Raw genomic sequence first — 22,179 nt, 5'->3', positions numbered from 1 at the left:
TGTCTCCCTTTATAATGTCCGCCGTGGCCGAAATCGTTCAGAAAGACATCATTTTATGACACCAAAACAAACTTCCGATATTCTAATCGCTTATAACTTTTTACTTGATTATAATGTCTTCTAATACATACCATTTTGTACAGCGTCAAATTGAAAGGCATAATGTCACCAGATCCTGTGAAAAAGAAATAACAATTGTTTAAGTACACAAAAATACCAAATTTATTATGTTTGGTATCTGAATATATGTATTTATGGTAGTTAAAAATGCTTCTTTCTTATTGGACGTCAAGCGGCGGCAACTATTACGCATAAATAGTAATTTTATTAGATAATGTATTATTAGTTACAATATTATGTTCGAACATAAACATAGTTTAATAAATGTCTCCAATTTCACACTCAATCTTTAAGTTACCCTGCTGTAAACTCAAAACCAAAAGTATTCGAATGCATAATACTAAATCATTTTGTGGCCTAAAAATATGTGTTAGATATCTACAGCCTGTTGTGGCTAGCCATTTGTATTTGATGTCATTAAAAAATAACCAGTGCAGGCTCACTTTATACTATTATATTTATTTTTCCAGTATACTTAGTGCAATTCATGTTAAATGACTTGGTTCACTTGGTTTAAAATTTTCCTCTTTTAGTAAAATATATTATGATAGACAAAATACACGTTTCATTTATTTGTAAATTTGTTTTTATTGTTGGTGTACCGTTGTCATCATCTGAGGCGTTACAGCCTCGGGTGGGCCATAGCCTGGTCCAGTAAATCTCTCCAGGCCGATCTATTTTTGGCAATTCTTGGTATACCGTCGTCTTTCATTTCTGAGTAGCCTAAGTTTTTTAGAGTATTACTTCTGAGTACTAGTAAAAGTTGAATGGTACAGAATGCCTTCAAGCGTTAATTTTGTTCTACTTCACAACTTTATTCGCCAATAAAGCCGTTAAGTATTTACTTAATTTGACCTTCAGCGATGGAAAGCATCGCTTGGAAACTCATTGTTACCTACAGGTATTAACTTAACCTATAGACTAATATTATAAATGCGAAAGTAAATCTGGACTATTTGTCTTTTTCGCTTCAATAAAATTTAGTACGAAGTATGCTTGGACCCGAAGGAAGAACGCAGGTTACTTTTTTTTTAATTATAGAAATGAAGATTTTTATTAAAGTTCTTTTTAATTGAAAATGTACAAATATATATTTAAGCTTATGAGAATACACAATGTTTTTGGAAAATCTATTAGCAGTAATAGGGGATGAAATAAAGTAGGGCCTACCGCATACGGGGTTACCGCAGTTTGTCAAGATACTTTTAAGTTAATTGACTTAAACACGTATGAATATTTCTTTATTTTAATGTTTACAATAAGATTTTTTTTTGTTAATACAAAATTTTGTAGATTTAAATACCTTTTGTTTATTGTATAGGTTTATTAATATCGAGATTTACATCCGCGAAGAACAAGTCATGCCGATTGTAAGAAAAAAAAAAACATTTTATGACCAAATGGCGATTATTCTTTGGTTCTTAGACGATGAAGGTAAAAAATAAACTGGCGAGGTTGATAAATATGTGCGAGAATTGAGGAATGGATTCGGTTCGAGTATAAGAGATTCTTATATTTTCTGAGAAATCGTACCTAATTGTACGAAACAAGCTTTAGAAATAAAATAACAGTACAATTGAATAAATTAAAAGATAGATTATAGAGTTTTAAAACTGTGGAAATTAATTAAGACAATAATTTTAAGGTCAATATATATGTACTTTACTGTAATAACCTGTTATGAATAGGACTTTGCACAAGCCCTTCTAGACTACACGGAAAAATCAATAATTAGTATTGTTGTGTTCCGGTTTGAAGGATGAGTGATCCAGTGTAACTACTGGCACAATGGACATAACATCTTCGTCCTTAAGGTTGGTTGTCCATTGGCAATGTAAGTTAGTAGATATAGAGGGATGGGCAAAACCACTGCAGACTGATTTCTGTGAAAAAAAGCGAATCAGATATGTCTTGAAATATAAAAGGCTTTGACAATTTTCTGAAGAAGTTTTCGCGTGACACTAATGTCAGAAATCTTCAAAAATCATATTTTTCCTTAACAACTTATAATATATATATATATATATATATATAGAAGTAATATATAGGTACATTACAAGGTCATTTTATTTTATGATCGTTCGTTAACATCTAAATCGGTCATACTTATAGTTTGACTTGACAGATGTTTCGGCTAAGTTTAAGTTAGGTCAATACATCCGCCCTTGCGAGTTATTTGTATAATAAAATACCAAATACATTTTTATATTCGACAATTGCAAAATTTAAAACAACTCTTTAAAAACATTTATACAAGATTATTTATCACAAAATAAATATCGAATCGTCGCCTTAAATTCGTCATTCAAGTTGTAATTGTATCTATATTCTCATTAACAATGCATATTATTTTCTTTACTTTAATTTAGACTACAAACATTTGATCTGTCGGTAAATCGTTTTTCGTTGTAGAGAAAGATTCCCGTGCCAAAGCAAAATTATGTGCGAAATTAAATTATACACAATTACAAATTAACCGCTAAAAAAACCGCTAAAATTCCTTCGCCGGTTCATCTCAGATTAGGGTAGGATCTTTTCTGAAACAGCGGTAGCTGTTATTATAGTCTTAGCCCTTAGGTTACATCCTGTCGGTAGTCCATTATCGATAATGGAGTAAGGACTGAGTAAGAGTAATATTTCTACCCGTGTCAATGTCTATGCATGGAGGTGAGCAACCGTCTGCTGAAAAAAAAAGGTAGTAAAATACAAGTCCTGGAGACTTGACTTGACTAAATGTTTGAACATGGACATGGCCGACATAACGTTACAATAATTGAAAACAATAAAACTTACCTCATTGTTATATTAGTTTGTAAGTAAGTTAATATTAAGTTTTTATAAGTAGTTATTGTTATCTAGGATTATGCTTGATTATATAAAAAAGCTTAATAAATATAATGGACTCCAAAAACCTACCTATTAAAAAACAAATGGTTAATATTAAGAGTTTCATTTTAAAAGTATTAAATATTAATTTTAACACAGTGATCTTCACTAGTGACAATAACATTAAACTTTTCTTTTATTCTGATATAAAGGAACGCGATATGGTTCGAGTGATACAACTAACTAACAAAAACAACTGCCAACATTTTGTATTTATTTCGCTTTAAATGCTGTTTTACACATTGGACGGTTGTTTAAGCTAGGGTTTTTGTACAGATAACAAAAGATTTCTGATATATTTTTAATTCAAATAATGTAGAAATTTGTTGAGTCGGAAGGTTTTAATTTAATCATTACGTATATAAAAAAGCTATACCAAGCAAATACTAATTCTAATTTGGCACGAGAGTAAGATACAATTGAATTATTTATATACGAGATTGCACGGTATACCCGCGGCTTTGCTAAAGTTGATGTTCATCTGTTTAGGATAAAATACTGTTTCTCTCGAAAAACTTCTGTTGTTCAAATATTAAATTAAAAATAATAATTTAGGACAATTACAATTATTGACACCAAAGTAAACGTAATGAATACGAATGAATACGTAATGAATAGTCATTCCGTGTTATATAAACGTATACACCTTACTTCGATACCAATCTAATCAAACTGACAGTTTGGTCAAACGAAAAGGGCAAAGGGCAATAATGTCTATATTCTGTCGTAAGATAACGGTTAAACTCGCCTGATTTCGGGTTTCTTTCTTTGTAGAAAATATAATTTACCAATTTCTTTTCGAGACCTTTACAAATTAAAAAACTATAAAAAAGTAAAATACTCTTTGTATGTCGCATCAGCTATTAGTGTTAAAAATTGTTAACAAATTGCGTGATATAAGTACACCATACATCTTATGACTTATCTGTTTATCGTCTTCGATCTACACTCAGCCGGTCTTGCTAATATTATAGCGTTAAAACGCCCTGTGTGAAAAATACCAAGTTATGTTAATAATACAACAACAGCATCTCAAACTTGTTCAACCAGATGATGCATCTTGCTCGATCATATAATGAGGGAAGTTATCAATACTATGAGTACTTGAAGCAATAATTTAACTTGATTAATTACATGACATACGACTATAGAAATCATAATTTTTAATATTGTGTGGATGAATATATTTGATTGTAGTCAATACGCAACACGTGGTGGTAGTGATATAAAAGAGATCCAAGCGTGTTTCAGAATCTTTGGAAGTAAAATTAAGATAAATACTTAAGTAGATAGTGTTGTATTATAAATAATGATAAATTAATCAAGAACTGTTTGTTGTGCATAATATAGCAGAGCTGTTAGCAAATCGCATGGAATATGTAAATCTATGGCTTTTTTAAAAGCCGAGATGGGCTAGTGGTTAGAACGCGTGAACAAGCATCACTGAATTTTCATGCGCTTAATTTGTCATTATAATTCATCTCGTGCTTGATGGTGAAGGAAGACATCGTGAGGAAACCTGCAAGTGTCTAATTTCATTGAAATATTGCCACATGTGTATTCTACCAAAACGCTTTGGAGCAGCGTGGTGGAATAAACTCCAAACCTTCTCCTCAAAAGGGAGAGGAGGCCTTAGCCCAGCAGTGGGACATTAACAGGCTGTTACTGTACTGTATGGATTTTTTATATCTAGGTGCTCCTTCTTCGATTTGAATAGACTATAGTAGGTATCACCGCCGAAATAAAATGAAATCTATCGGCAATAACGTAATTAGAGACCAATTATATATGTATATGGCATTTTTGTGTGTGCGTGTATGCGTGTGTGTGTGTGAACTTGGTGGTGTGTCTTTACAGTTAAGAAATTAACGATTGAACGATTTAATTTAGATTTGAAATATTTGAATTTTTAAACTATTAAATCTATGTTTAGATATCCATATTTTGTTGAAAAACTTCACAGTAAATATGTGGAGCATTTTGACGTTTCATTGATGTCTTATATTATTTTGAATCTACAAAAATCGGTTGGGCTTGTCAATAAAGAATTTAGATGCGTGTTAATTAGTGGGTGTCTATATATGTACAAATGTCACTTGAACAATCATCACATATTCTACCGCTAAACAACAACAGAATATTAAACAAACAATACAATAACAGTGTATTTTGATGAAGATGACGATGAGCGATGGAAGGGATGGTTAAATCTCTTACAGCACCAGTGTAGTGGTGAGCATTCACCATCAGGTAGCCATATGACAGTCTGCCTACCATTTTGTACCAATTTTTATCATATAAAAATATTATTAAATGTTCATGTGTTATATCATCCAGACCAGCCCAGCAATCCAGAATCCCACTAAGATTACTATCACTTCTTCATGGAATACAATTGGCAACAACAATAAGAAAGCTTCGAATAAAAAAAACACAGAAGGTTATACTAACGTCAAATAAAATAAAAGTAGGACACATCAAAATCACGTATAAAAAGCCTGTGGTGATAAAATAGCTAAAATAAAAAAATAAAAACTAATAAGCATAAACGATTATTATTTATTCTATATACTATTTTAACATATTACATAATATAATATGCAGAAAATAAGATTATGCAGCAAATAAAAGAGCCGCGATGGTCCAGCGGTTAAAAGACAAGAATCTAAGCCTGTCATTCCGAGTTCCAACACGGGCGAGCACCACTGATTTTTCATGTGCTTATTTCATCTCGAGATCGGCGGTGAAGAAAAACATCGTGAGGAAACCTACGACTTGTATCCACTAACCCTCATTGGAGCAGAGTGGTTGATTAAGCTTCAGAAACGTCCTCAAAAAGTAGACTGTTACTTTCAAATTTTACTAATAAATAAGGAGGCTCATTTTGTAATACCTAATTACTAAATCAATATACATAAAACTTATACCAGTAGATGCCGTGCGCTTTAAATAATGACGTCATAAGCGTGAATTCTAAGTCAAATTTTATTACTGTCACTTTTCAAAAAGATGTATGTATATGTAATATAGTTATTTATTGTACGAACAGAAAATTCCGCCAATTGTTACCGCAAAGAACCCAGAATCGTAAATAAAATACATTCATTTATCAATCGTAACAGCTTGTGAATGTCCCACTGCTGGGCTAAAGGCCTCCTCTCCTGTTTTTGAGGAGAAGGTTTGGAGCTTATTCTACCACGCTGCTCCAATGCGGGTTGGTAGAATACACATGTGGCAGAATTTCAGTGAAATTAGACACATGCAGGTTTCCTCACGATGTTTTTCTTACCGTAAAGCACGAGATGAATTAAAATCACAAATTAAGCACATAAAAATTCAATGCTGCTTGCCCGGGTTTGTACCCACGATCATCGGTTTAGATTCACGCGTTCTTACCACTGGGCCATCTCGGCTTATTACTAATTATTTGAATAATATTTGTATATTCAAATGCTTTAACCGTATGTTGTTTATTGTGTAGGTATTTTAATATCGAGATTTACATCCGCGAAGAACAAGTTCCACTATCCATTCATTTTAATTACAAAGTGGTGCTGATTGTAAGAAAAGTAAACATTATATGATCAAATGGCGATAATTCTTTGGTTCTTAGACGATGAATTTAAAAAATAAACTGTCGAGGTTGTTAAGTATGTGCTGGGTTAGGAAGGTAAACATTTGGGGTTATATGTATTTTTTGATGCTAAATCAAAATAAAATACAAATTTAAAAAAATGTCTAAAAATAAAAAAAAACTGGATAGGGTACTTCCTTTATCTGGTTTAAACTATATAAAGAAAGTTAATCTAACTTAAGCTTTAATTTATTCAAAGTGTTATTGCGATGTTTATCGCAATAAGTTAGTATGCCATTCCAAAGATAGAATTATGTTGATACATAGTGCATATACTAAGGCAATTCATTTCAATTTATATATATATAACAAATATATTGAAGGTATTTTTTTATGTTATAGGCAGGCGGACAAGTAAATGGGCCACCTAATTGTAAGTGGTCACTACCGCCCATAGACATTGGTGAGGTAAGGTAATTTGAAGGTGGCGCATTGGCGAGGTAACCATTCCCTACCTCGCCAATGCGCCACCCACCTTGGGAACTGAGATGTTATGTCCCTTGTGCCTGTAGTAACACTGGCTCACTCACCCTTCATACCGGAACGCAACAATACTAAGTATTGCTGCTTAGCGGCAGAATATCTGATGAGTGGGTGATACCCATCCAGACGGGCCTACACAAAGCCAAGAAAACTTATAAAGAAAAAAACTTAAAAGGTTTACTTTAAAGGTAGGTGCGTATGTAGGTAATGTAAATACTAAGTTTACAATTGATTAAAGTCTAATTATTTACGTCTGTAATATACACTTATTTCATAGTATTACGTATATATACAAATATATATAGACGTACTTTTGTTCGGGGAGGTTTTTACTATTTTTGAGTAAAAGAAAGCATTGGTTCGGAACGCAAATGTTCCGGCAAGTAACTCAGTACCTAGTTAGGTACCGTACTTACTCTCTTTAGAGGCGGCGCATGCATGCTTTAATATTTTAAGACATTCCCATAGTGGTTACGTACTCTCATTACCTCTGCATTCTCGCACTTGATGTTACTAAGCTTGTTCGCAATTAACTTAAAGTAAGTGATAATAATAAATAATAATAGTAATAATAATAAAGAGACTGAAAACAATATATACAAACAAAAAGATAAAAATTTCACTTTCTTAAGAAATTCCAATTAATTACCTGTTAGAAAGAAATTAAATGTTTTCACTATTATATAAATGTATTGGTAATGAAAAACACAATAATATTCTTTTACAACAAAATCTTATGCTAAATAACATTCAACAGCAGCATAAATAACAATAAATAAAAAACAGAGATAAATATAAATTATTGTTTCTGTCAGTTAAAAAAAAAACAACAATTAAAATTGATGATATTCAATTGGAAGAAAATGAACCCACAATGAGCCGAGATGGCCTAGTGGTTATAACGCGTGAATCTTAACCGATGATCGTGGGTTCAAACCCGGGCAAGCATCACTGAATTTTCATGTGCTTAATTTGTGTTTATAATTCATCTCGTGCTTGACGGTGCAGGAAAACATCGTGAGGAAATCTGCATGTGTCTAATTTCATTGAAATTCTGCCACATGTGTATTCTACCAACCCGCATTGGAACAGCTTGTTGGAATAAGCTGCAAACCTTCTCTCCAAAAAGGGAGAAGAGGGCTTAGCCCAGCTGTGGGACATTAACAGGCTGTTACTGTACTGTACTGTACTGAACCCACTTTAAAATGTTTTTCCTCCTTTTCTGGCGTGTAGGTAGCTACGCTAGTTGAGCGCAAAATATCCTGCCAATACGTATATATTATATAAAAGAGATGACACATACGAGATGATTTTGTTCCAAATTTTAAAGTATCTACTCATTATCATTAAACAATACAGTAGATATCTTGAACAAATTGAGTTAAAAAAATAATTGATAAATATATAATTATATAATATAGTTATTATAATGTTTTGCTTACAATAAATTTATTTAAATGCAGAGTAAACTAATGTCAGTTTTTTTAATAAATATTGTACTTTTTTATTACTCTAAAACTTTATAGCAATAGTTCAAAAATAAACAAAGCTAAATTACCAAATCAATAATAAAATGATCACTTAGGAATTTCTTAGCGCTGGTTACAACTTGTCGTTGTTTATTCCGCATTGGCCTTGGCTATTTATATTAGATGTAATAAACTGTAGTAACTATTGCCACTATCGTTGTATATCATGTATAATCATGTATCAAATAAATATCATGCTGTAGGAATACCTATAGCATGATATTATTATCTAAATGTGTAACGACCAAATTAACGTGACTAAAAAATGTTATTCTAAGCGTCATTGTGCTGACATAATAATGATTTACCTTACTTCTTATATAACACTTAAACACGTAGTTTTTTCAACTTCAGGCGCATATTCTTTTGTTTTTTTCACGCAGTGGAAACCTTCAGAAAGGTACCTAGCTCCCATAGGGGGGGGGACCGGGTTATGTGGGATTCTTACCCACTAAAACCACTGCGATGGCCGTCCTCGGCACGGATCGGAGAGGCTGCGGGATTGTGTTGATATAACGCATCTGCAGCATCTCCCGTGTTTTGCTCCGCTCGTAGCTTGGCGGAGCTTTCCTCAGGGGGCAAAGCTAATCCCGCCCCCTCCACATTCCTCACTAGTGCATACGGCAGTGCGAGCCAAGTTTCCTTTTGGTTTTGGTCTTTTATGTACCACCCATAGAGTGTCATTGATCGCACGACACCGGCATAGAGACGGCGAACTTCCTCCCTCGGTCCCCCGAGATTAGGCAGCAGTCTGTGCATGGCACCCGCTACCTTCTCGATCCGGGGGGCTTGGCGCTCGAAGCGCTTAATATCGACATAAAGTAATATAATCTTTAATCTTAATATCAATAAAATGACATACCTTTTTGGCACCGTCATAATTCATTGACTCATTAATATTATTTAAGTTTTGTGGGTGTGGGCATCGCTTAGTTTCTGAATAGAAGTTTCCTTTTAGTAACTGTGGGAAGCAGTGCTACCAAATGAATGATTTAAATGGTATTCATACGATTTTTTAAATATTTTATTCATGTACGATCAAAAGATAAAAAACTTAAAAAGTTCTGATAGTCAATTTTGTCATAATATACACAGTGATTTATCTTTTACTTGTTTTATAATCCTACCTACTTACAAACTACGTTTTTACAGTGATCAATTTCTCAAAGAAATTTCTCTACTCACACCGTATATAAGCATGCAAAAGTTAAAAAAAATATATAATAATTTTCACATGCAATTTATTTGTAAATTAAAATGCAAATAAAACACTTATGTACAATCAAAATTTATATACAGTGAATATATATATATATATATATATTCACTGTTCATAATTAAGAATATATATATATATATTCTTAATTATATATATATATATATATATATATATATATATATATATAAATTAATATTAAAATTAGTTCATAATTATATTATATATATATATAAGAATATAATTATGAACTAATTTTAATAATATTCTTTCATCAAACAAATATATACATAATGAAAATATTGGTAAGAAAGTTTTCTACATTCGTATATTATATAAAATAGTTATTTGAAAATGTTTACTTTTTACACAAATAATTTTAAAATATTTCGATGTTTATAAAAATAGGATTTAAACAAACCACCGAATATTCTTCATAATAAATTCGCAATGATTTTAATCTAAGTAATACCATGCTCTTAGTAAAAATATAAATAGGCTCAAATATTTATTGCTAAAGCCCAATCTACAACCTTTCATAAAGATATTTTTGAACTAAGTGGCTATTTGTTTTTTTTTCTATATTATAATAACAATAATTTTTGAAGCTGCTTTTACAAAATATAGATAAGTTAATATAATTATACATTTATTGAAGCAATATTATTAGATTCAAAGATATCATGTCTAATTAAAAATTACATTTTAATTGCTCTAAACTCCAATATTCTCTATATAAATATCTTCCCTCTGACATCCAACGTCCTTTAAACATGAAATTCCTTTTGACATTAGTTTACTTACCATTTATCAAATATCTAATTAAATTTATTGTAAGAAATAAAATAAAATTATAATTATTATTATATTTTTATATTTAGTGTAAACCTGTTCACATTGAATCTCTCCAAACCCTGATTTATTCAGTTTTCTGTGGCCAAAACAAAACCAGAGAACATTAGTCTTAAGGTTCACGTATGCTACTACCCCAGTGATTCTGTTGCTTCCTGTTCATGCTTTGAGATAGCTAAATCTGCGACCGTCAAATATCTAGGAGTTATTTTGGACGAAAAACTTAGTTAGCACTCTCATATAGGCATCACAACTGCGCGCACCAGAAAACTTATTTGGGTTTTCAAGAAGTTGATGTGCGTTGCTGATTTAGATGTTCTGCGCACAATATATTATGCTCGAGGTCAATCAGTCATTGGATATTGTATAAAAGCTTGGGGTGGTGCCTGTAAAACCTTTATAATAGACATGGAAAAAGCGCATAGATCTATCTTAAAAGTCATGACATCTAGCCCATACGGATTTTCTAAAACTAAATTGTATAAAAAATGTTAACTCCTAATGGTTAGGCAACTATACGTCTATCAATTAGTTATCCAACAACATAGAATAGTCATGCCCTAATCATGCCGACGAATACAGTAAACAACGTGTCATTAAAAACATATGTCCATCTGTTATATATCGAACAGCTTCAGCCAGACGACAACATGATTTTAAAGCAGTTTATTTGTATCACAAAATAAATAAAATAAAAAATATACACTCCTTATGTAATCATGAAGCTATTCATTATTAAAATTGGCTACTAGGACTAGATTATGAACAAACTGAACTGTTGTTGCTATAATATCTTGTGAAACAAAATACATATACACACACGGACACACACGCAAACACACACATAAATCTTCAGGCACTCCCTTCTAGTATACAGTAAGAAATATTCATTCATAATTTATTTTTTATTTACATAGAACGAAATGTCACTGAAATATGAGAGAGGACACTGATTTCTGTAATACAGGTCTTTGAGCCTAGCTCAGAAATCAATGACTACATTATAATTTGTTACGTTTTATGTGAATAAAGATTATTATTATTGTATTTTTATAAATAGCCTAGATACACCCCAGAAACGGAAAGAAAAAAAACACCATATATCCGATACGATCCGAGACGATAAAGTTAACTATGCTATTAAAATTCGCTATAAATACGGGTCTCAAAATTTAATAGATAAGTCTGGTGAAAAAATAAATTTTATTATTCGACGTACAATTTTCAATCTAAGCATCTATTAATAAAGTCTAAATGAATGGCGTTTAGAACACATCGCGAAGATGATTCCTTCTATCATAGACAACTAGACACTTAAGTGTCAAAAGTTTCAACTTGACGCAATAATGCAATGCACAGATTAGACGTGACACGAGTAACTTCAATGAGTAATTATAGTCTAATGCAAGCACTGTGGTACGACATGTCTGTACGGTAGTCTGTAATTCTTCAAGGTGCGCGCTGCACGGCATTTTAAAGTCGTGAATTTCAAAGGATTCACTATGGCAGCGAGGCTGTTGGGTCGTTTTGAGGATATTATTGCCTTTTGACCTTTTCGTTTGACAAAAGTCTGCCTCGTTGGTCTAGTGGCTCTATATAAGGCCGCAGACCCTGAGATCCTGGGTTCAATTCCCAGGTCGGGCCAATAAAAAGTTACTGAGATATAAGAGGACATTATTATTATGATTATTATTGCCTTTTGACCTTTTCGTTTCACAAAATTATCAGTTTGATTAGATAGGTATAGAAGTAAAGTAATGTATACGTTTATAACACGGAATGACTATTCATTACGTATTAATTCGTATTCGTTACGTTTACCTTGATGTCAATAATTGTAATTGTCCTAAAATAACTAATGAAACAAATTTTTGAACTAATGAAACATATTTTGTCCCAAACAGATGAACATCAACTTTAGCAATGCCGCGGGTATACCGTGCAACCTCGCATATAAATAATTTAATTTATCTTACTCTCGCGCCAAGTTATAATTAGTATTTGCTTGGTATAGATTTTTTTATATACGTAATGATTAAATTAAAACCTTTCGACTCAACAAGATTCTACAGTATTTGAATTAAAAATATATCAGAAAATATATCAGAAAAATTTGTAGAACCAGTGTTACTACAGGCACAAGGGACATAACATCTCAGTTCTCAAGTTTGGTGGCGCATTGGAGAGGTAAAGAATGGTTATTACTTCTTACCTCACCAATGTCTATGGGCGGTAGTGACCACTTACAATCAGGTGGCCCATTTGCTCGTCCACCTTTTTTTTTAACGCTGGAAAAACGCATTACGCGCTTCCTCCACGGGAACAGTGGGGGGGGTATGTGGGACTCGCCGGTGTCCAAGGCGCCGAGTGCGCCCCGAACATCGGAATACCCACTAAAAAACCAGCGGTACCCTTTTCGTCTTAACGAGGAGCGCCACGGGATCGCTTTCGCATGCTACCGTGGCTTGCTCGTCCGCCTGCCCATAACATAAAAAATACCTTCAGTATATTTATTACATATACATAAATTGAAATGAATTGTATTAGAAATATGTGTATGTGCATATAGCATTATGTATCAACATATTTCTATCTTTGGAATGGTATACTAACTTATATTTATTGCAATAAACATCGCAATAACGCTTTAAATTAAATAAGGCTTAAGTTGGATTAACTTTCTTTATCTAGTTTAAGCTAGGTAAAGAAAAATAAAAATATATATATTTTAAATTATTTATTAACGTTTAAAACTTCTAAGCCCACACGATACTCTCAATCCAATCAACAAAACTGGAAACTCTGGTGTAGACGCCGGGCTGGTTGGATCGAGCGCACCCAAAGCCGAATGACGTCAAACCGATCACATAGTGTATTGACCCTTCGTCGGATTCAGGAAGAGGTATTTTCATTTGAAGAGGTCCGCCCGAATCACCCTGCAATAAAATTCATTTTATTCAACCACAATGTTTTTTTTTTATATACTCCACCTGATGGTAAGTGGTAGTAGAGTCCAAACGCGACGACAGCCGGTACAGTCAGGAAGAATGTTTTGCACTAGCCGCCTCCGCTTTGCCGGCCCGCACGATGGCCTCTTCACGCCCCGTTAGAAGGAAACCCAACCCGGGTTAGACTTATGAAGGAATGGGGAAAGCAGGAAAAGAGAGAATAATTCCTCAGAACACTCGCCGTGGTACAGTTGATAGAAAGCGCTTAGCGCTGCTATCTCTCGACGCAATTGTAAAGGCTCGAGGGTGTTTGTGACCTTTACGTCGCCAATAATGCTGACCGCACGTCGCTGCAACCGGTCCAAGGCCTCCAGTAGGTACTTAGCGGAGCCATCCTAAAGTTGCGAGCAATATTCAACGCAAGACCGTACCTGTGTTTTATACAATAGGCACAGTTGTTGTGGCGTGAAAAAACGCTGCACCTTGTTCAGAACTCCGAGTTTCCGTGATGCTGTTTTTATAACAGCCTCGATGTAATCCCTTGGACTAAGGTCGCAGCGAACGTCAATCCCCAGCATGGCGATTTTGCTTTGTATCACCAGCGGAGTACCACAGAGGTAGGCAAGAGCCGAAAATGGTAACATTTTCGCTGTGAGAGCGCATACCTGTGTTTTCTTGGCATTAAGCTCAACAAGTTTATCAGAACCCCATTTCGCGATGAGTTCTAACGACCATCGAGTTCAATGATAAGATCCTTCCGCCGCTCCTCAATTTCCGCTCACCCAGCCACTACGCGTCCGTGGTATCTACCACGCACTATACTATCGTCTGCATAGCAATGTATGTTCCCAAGAGAAAGCATTTCATTCATCATTGATATGCAAAAGAAAGAGTGTGGGAGATAGCACAGATCCCTGGGGGACCCCAGCATTCACTACATAGAATTGTGAAGCGCAACCATCAACTAAAACACGAAGGCTAAGCTTGTGTAGGAAACTAGCAATCCAGATGCAAAGCTGAGCAGGCAGACCATATGCCGGTAGCTTGGAGAGAAGACTTCTGTGCCAGACCCTGTCGAAAGCCTTGGAAATATCGAGGCTGACAGCTTACGATCCCCCATGCTTGTCGATAGCTTTACCCCAGAGGTTGTAACGTACACTAGAAGATCACCTGTGGACCGTTTTGGTCGAAACCCGTACTGACGATCATTAATTAGACAGGGATCTTCTAGGTAATGGATCAGTTGCTTATTTAGTATCCGTTTCATCACCTTACAAAGTACTGAGGTGATAGCTATTAGCCGATAATTTGCCGGGTCAGACAGATCCCCTTTTTTGGGAACCGCTTGCACATTAGCTCTTCTCCAAGCCACTGGTACACATCCCGAAGAGAGAGAAAGTTGGAACAGGCGCGTTAACACAGGAGACAGCTCCGCTGCACACTTCTTCAGCACTATGGCTGGTTTTCCATCGGGACCGCTAGCTTTCCGTACATCAAGTAATTGCAGCTCTGCACGCACATCACGTTGCCTGATTTTGATGTCAGGGTTCGTGTGGCCACACGAAGGTATTGTTGATGGCAGCGCACTACAATCATCGATCACCGAGTTATCGGCAAAGAGTTTAGCCAGGAGATCGTCTTTCTCTTGCGGACTGTGAGATAGCGATCCGTCCGGATTTCTGAGCGGTGGCAGTGAAGGTTGGCAGAAATTGTTTTGCACAGATTTGCTCAGACACCAGAAGTTACGGGAGCCCCAAGTACGCGAAACAAGATCATGACCAATCTGTACAATGCGCTGTGCATCCGATCTCGTGTATGACTTCCTACAGGACTTGGAGTTTTTGTTGTAGTTTGCTTCATTTGCTTTGATCCACGCGCGATATACGCGTACATTTACTCATGAGATCTGAGCTAGGAATGTAGTATTCTAATCCCAACATGATCTCATCAGCAAGGTTTCTTCCAAGGGACTGACGCATAGTAATTGCGCATACCGTCTCAATCTGCCGACTTATAGTACCAAAAGCGACGTTTGCATAGCGCTTATGGCGGCAATTTGGCCTGTGGCACTTTGGTAGATATAAGGCTGTGATCCGAAGAACCAACTAGAGCTTGAACCACAACCTAATATTCCACCGGGTGAGAAGTTAGCAGAAGGTCCAGTAGAGAAGGCGCTTGCCCATCAATATCTGGGATCTTTGTTGGCTAATCAACCAGTTGGGTTAAGTCATGTGTGAGAGTAAAAGCATGAACAGTCCTTTCAGCATGGTCAGTTTTGAGAGACTTCAACCATGATTCATGGTGAGCATTAAAATCCCCCAATAAACACCAATTCCGCGTTAGGAAACTGCTCTTGGTCTAAGATGGTCAAAAAATCGGCTTCTCTGCAAGTCACCATTGTGAGATCTGGAGAGGCACACGTAGACTCGACTCTGACGAACCAGGTCCACACGTACCACCAACATGGAGAAGGAGGGGTCCTCCAAGCAGCGCAGTCGGTGACAAAAAACATCCGTCCTGACGAACAAGCATATTCTGGATTTCGCTTTGAAGGATTCTTCAAGCATGTAGCCGGGATAGTTAAGGTAGCTGGTATCGACAGGACGGAGTATTTGTGTCTCCGTGATAAACAACATTGCTGGCCGTGCTGTCTCGAGATGGTGGTGCACAGCGTTGAGGTTGGCATGGAGTCCACGAATGTTAGAGAACTCGACCTCAAACAGCGTGAGTATGGTGGGGGTGTGCAATGCTGAACGACCGTTATTTCTGCTTTGTTGCACAAGGATAAAAGGGATAGGCAAAGTGTGGAGGCGTGTTTCTCCAAGTGGTTTCCATAAGGGGAAAATACACTGATCCGCCGGACGGAAGTGCCCCCGAACTCCCCCGGAAATGGCCGGTCTCCACCTTCCGGTCACCAAAGGGCAGGAAGAGGGGCAGTCTCATGATCTCGTAGGCACACTCGGGCCCCTGTACTCTGCCACGGGCGGCCAGCGAAACAGCCGTTTCTTCGGGTCTCCCTGTCCAGTAGGTCAATACAGTTTCCCCCGGCATTGGTTAAACAGCCGTCTCCAATGGACCAATACCTATCGCGGCAATGCTTGCTAGGGCACTGGGGTACAGCCAGTGCCCGAGCAAGCATGGCTGACCTCGAAACGCGGCTGCAAGCAGCCACTTAACGAGTTTTTCACCATACGTATGGTGGTAACAAGCCAGGCGGATGTTTAGCATCCTACCACCAGATGAGCAGATGGTCGTTCAGATATCCCTTAGTCACCTTTTACGTCACCCACGGGAAAGACAGGGACAGTAAAATGTATTCTTTGTCCGTCACTGCAAAGATACAAATATAACTATAACTAGCTTACACCAGCGGCGTCACAATCGTAAGCTTTGAGTTAAATCACTGAGTTCTCATTTCTTATTCTTCATACATTAATTTGTTAAAATCACCTGAAATTGTTTAACAATTCGAAGACAGATTGTCCCTGCTTCACGCAAGTACAATGAGGGTATGTAGTATCTGGCATACTGTTATCACGAGAAAAACTCGGGTCCTTTTAAAAAAAAAATATTTTATTAGTACAGAAATAAATTCTAATATAAAGTCAAAAAATAATTAGGGGATATGAAACTCGGCAAGTGTTTACAGTTCCGCGATCAAATCCGAACTGACTAACTTTAATTACTAAATGAATATCTAGAAGATGAAGAGGCTGATTAAGCGTATATTTATCACGAACATTAGCATTGTAGGGATGTAACTACATTCTTGGAATTGGGATTTCCTCCATTTCTTAATTTTGAATCCTGATGTATTGGTGTTTGTAATAATTGTTTTCGATTTAAAGTTGACAATTGCCGAATTTCTTATTTATCTTAAAACAAATAAAAATAACACAATTGTACAATAGGTAAGTATAGAGTAATGTGAATCATATTTTAAAAGCGGTTTAGACCCATTTATTATTTTATCAATATCTGTCATTGATTGGTCCTTAGCGACATTTGCAAGTTTTTCTAAGTTTATTTCCACTCATTTTATTGGTTTCAAATTTGATTCGAGAGATTTAAATTTCATTTTATCACAGCAAGGGTCATTAATTAGGTTAAAGTCGGACGTTATTGGTTTAACAATCATGTTTTTATAATTTCTAGTTGAAAATTCCTTGTTTTTGTAGAAGGCTTTGCAATTAAGCGGTAAGTTCAATATACCAGTACCTAATACTTTAAAATCTAATATTTAATATTTGTGTTTGTCATTCGACAGTGAGCTTAACAGACTCGGTTTCAATGAATAACCATCTGTTATCAGTCAGTTCTTGCCACATATCGAGTTTTCCATGAATTATTTTAGTTTCACATTGTTTAGGTAATTTATATAAAACATTACTCAAAATTTCTGTTTCACAAGTAGGAATATTTTGAATTGAATATACATTATGTTTATTACAAATATGAATTTGATTAACAACTTTAATACAATCTTTTCAATCATTAAAATACACATATGTTGTCTTATCTCTACTTATGGCTATGTAATTACAATTCGGAATTACCATCGCATAGGAATAAAGGTGATGTCTGTCATGTGGAATCGCTACAGGTATAGTTTTGTACAAACTGTATTCTATTCCAGTAACTAAGGGTATCTTAATTACAAATACAATTTTCTTATCTACATAATAACATGATAGTTGTGCTAAATCAATTAAATAATGTATATATTTAAAGTTATTATAAAAACTTAAAGGCAATTCTGAATGCTTAACTAAATTTCTAATATTATGAGACAATTCCTCATAGAGTTGTTTCGGTGTAATAACAGATGGATGGATCGATGATATTCTCGATTTTAAATGATAGGGTAAATAAACTAGTTTATAAATTTCGTTCATCTTCGATTCTACATATAGTATCGGTGATGTATTGGATAAACTGTTTACACCAATATTTAAGGATTCAATAGCGCTATTCAAACGAGCTTCATTAATTTTAATTGCTTTTAAAGTTTCGTTATGATCATTTATGGCTGCGTTTGTCTTGAGAATTTTATCTTTAAGAAGAGAAGCAAGTTTTTTACTATGATCATCTACAGTTTGAATTTGAACAAATAAAAACAAATAAGAATGACTTCATAGAATTACAATTAAGTTTTAATATATTGTAATAAATATTTATGAATTATATAATTATGGGATGTTTTAATACTAATATATATATATATATATATAGTTTTTCCACAGGAAATTTTCACGATAACTGGATAGTAGATGGAAAATCAACTCACAGAAATAGTTTCATACACTTCATCGTTGGTTTGACTGGAATCTAGATGTGAAGCCTTGATTAGGTGTGAGGACGACGTCAGGATGATATCACCGTTAGATCGGTGCTGGATATGAAGCCGCGTCGGGCGTGTATGTGCCAATAGCTGAATGCCGCTCACCGCACAGTGGATTCTATCAGTGACTCAGGATGCCGGGATATTTCCGGCTTAGAATCGTCTAATTCTATGACCTTGGTTGAGTTCGGATCAGGAACTTCTGGATCACTTACACATACACTGAACACTTACTAGAACTTGCACTATTTATTAGGCACTATAAAATATTTTCTGGGATCCCACCCCTGCCAACAAAATGTTATCACGAGAAAAACTCGGGTCTTTTTCATCTAAACCTTCCCCATTAATAACTCCATCCATTTGTAAAAACCGCATGAAAGAATTTTCGGTAGATTTTGAGTCAGATAGACAGACAGACGCGGTTGAGGGACTTTGTGTAATAAGATGTAGCGATAAATTAAATCCTTACTACGATCTCTTTAATATACACTACACTTTATAGTTTAATATTAAGTGTTCGTATATTAAATGTAAATTTCTTTATCCTTCGATTATTATATCAAAAAACGATTATGATAGTTCAGTTGTATAATAATTAAGAGTCTAGACTCTACAGTCTTTCAGATCTTTTGGTTTCGAATAGTTTATCCATGTATATATTTTTATCTAATATGTTTTAAATGCAAGAATTCTATTTTTTCTCTTCACTACCATAAAAATTGACATTATAGGATAACTTATGACTAATTAAAAAACATGAACTTTAAATATTATTACCTAGACTTTGATGTCCTATGTAAATTGATAATAATAATAACAAAACTTGTTTTAAAATTAGTTTGGGTGTTGGTACTAATACCGTTGCATACAATGTCTGAAGTTAATAATTATTTTACTTGTCTGCTAATTATTGTATAATTTTTTCATCGCATTTTTAAAAATTTAACATTCAATCCTTCGTATAATTTATAATAAATTACCACTTATAATTAGAAAAATAAATAGTATTTTTAATCGAACAGATGAAAATGAGAAAGCAATCTTTTGTACTGATAAATTAGCTTCGTTCAGAAATAGCTTACAACAGAATATGCGCCATAGTATTTACCTTACACGTGTCTACACCGCCCGCCAGTTTCCCGGCGCATATCTGATGCTCCTGAATTCCACACCAATGTCTACTGCGAAACGGGCTCAGCAAATCGTCACACTGCTCTGAATCTACGATATCAACTACAGCTGCTTGTAATTCCGGAGATACTTTTTTTGTAGCTGAAATATTTTATATTACCGATTAAAAATCTCGTGTCACGGTGTTTGTGGTCGAACTCCTCCGAAACGGCTCGACCGATTTTTATGAAATTTGTTATGTTTGTTTGGGAGACATGAGAATAGGTCGTAAAGTATATTTTATACCACTAGGCAATAAGGGTGTCCCTATCCAGATTTTTTTTGCTATTTTTTTGTCATTTTTTTAATTTTGTATTTTATTTTGATTTAGCGTCAAAAAATACTTATAAGCCCAAATTTTCACCCACCTAACCCATCATCACATTTTTTATCACGATTTTAGTATGAACAATGTCCAAATAATTTAACCGTCGTTTTTATTTCAAACAAAACGAAATGATTCATAGTGTTGAATGACAGATGGCGCTACGTCCGCCTCATCGAACTTCATCCAGCCATGCACAAGTCATTCATTTGTTATGTATCACGATGCAGTGCGTGCAAAATTTCATACGATTGGTTTTAATTTATAAGAAATATTATATACGTCTTTTATGATTGTAAAACTTAAAGTAAAAATACATTTTCGGTATACTGTTTTTCATCAGTAAGTACTATTTGCGTGTGTTTGTTATAGTGAATAATGCCAGCAAGACGCAAGATATGGACCGTCGAACGAATAAAGCAACAAACATGAGAAATGGTAGAGCAGAAAGAACAGACGAACAAATCCAACAAGATACATCGTATAAAAATATATATAAAAACTGTAAATTGCTAATAATGTAAAGACAGTTTTGAATCGATTGAAAGGCAATAAAAAGACGCTTTTGCCTCACTGTAATTATAAAAGGATTAATTTGAATAATATTAATTACGAGTCAACGATGCGATAGCGAAATAGCCAGCGCAAAGATTTCGTATGTTCCATTCGTATGTACTATGATTATCACATATTCTACCACCAAAAAGCAATATTTAGTATTGTTGAGTTCCGGCTTAAAGGGCGATGGAGCCAGTTTACCTACAGGCACACGGGGTAATTTAGTTCCCAAGGTTGGTGGCGCATTCACGATGTAAGGAATGCTAAAAAAGCTCTGTCTCATAAGGTGGGACGAATATAAGATGAGTCATAACTCACACACAAAATCCGTAGACAGAACCTAAGAAAACAATAATAATAAACACATGAAAAAATTCGCAGGGTAGTGCTTTATGCATATATGTATAATGACAATCGATAAGTAGCAAGGCCAAACGATGTCCGTTTATTTACTATTACTTATTTACGAATTTACCATTCAATATTGTCATGATCTTTTAATAATGACTTGTTAGGAAATTTATTGCCAGTTCTTCTCAGTTGAAAGAATATTCTGTGCGTTGTAAACAAAAACTTCAAATTCGAAAGATGATTCATGAGCATCGAAATGCCTACTACATAACTACGTTCGATAAAGTCATTTTATTTTAAATCATATCTGTGAAGGCATCCTTTGGCATAATTGAAATATAAGAATTTATTTGCGTTTTCAGTGGATCTTCGCAATATTTAAACAGGTTATCAACTTATGTATAGTATGTAACATAAGAAAAGTAATCATGTTTTTTTGTAATTTAAACAAACTAATTATAAAAACTCAACAATATGAAAACAAAATAAATACCTGTTTCAACAACCCCCCATCCAGTTAAAGTAGCTGATGTTCCAAGATCGTCAGTACTAAAGTTACTCCATAGGCAGGCTGGTTGCACGTATTTTGAAAATTCACTAATTTCAGCTATTTCAATTAGCGCTATATCATAATACCTTTTTGGCGCCGCATACAGCGGGTGTGAATATATTCGCAAAATTTTAGCGTCTATTGGTTCATTCAAGTTGTAGGCCTGTGATAAAACACGTATACATACATATTTGGTGTGAATTACAAATCACA

At 34.7% G+C, this 22,179-nt stretch overlaps 1 protein-coding gene across 3 annotated transcripts in view; it reads right to left on the bottom strand.

Annotated features, from left to right (window-relative positions):
* LOC126773378 (serine protease snake-like) overlaps window positions 1–22,179 on the bottom strand; it is a 41,938-nt gene that overhangs the window by 12,549 nt on the left and 7,210 nt on the right. Inside the window, exons 8-10 of one of the 3 annotated variants that reach the window (XM_050494310.1) lie at window positions 21,910–22,129; window positions 20,121–20,284; window positions 13,445–13,656 (exon numbers count right to left, since the gene is read on the bottom strand). In XM_050494310.1, coding sequence (XP_050350267.1) covers window positions 13,477–13,656; window positions 20,121–20,284; window positions 21,910–22,129 — 564 coding nt within the window. In that variant the 3' untranslated portion in view covers window positions 13,445–13,476. Of the gene's footprint in view, window positions 1–131; window positions 176–3,036; window positions 3,190–13,444; window positions 13,657–20,120; window positions 20,285–21,909; window positions 22,130–22,179 lie in introns of those variants that run through there. The other 2 variants (XM_050494309.1, XM_050494311.1) reach the window with 2 other exon arrangements.

The sequence above is a fragment of the Nymphalis io genome, chromosome 14, assembly GCF_905147045.1.
Source record: "Nymphalis io chromosome 14, ilAglIoxx1.1, whole genome shotgun sequence".
Classification (NCBI taxonomy): domain Eukaryota; kingdom Metazoa; phylum Arthropoda; class Insecta; order Lepidoptera; family Nymphalidae; genus Nymphalis; species Nymphalis io.
This window is presented reverse-complemented; position numbering and strand designations above follow the sequence as displayed.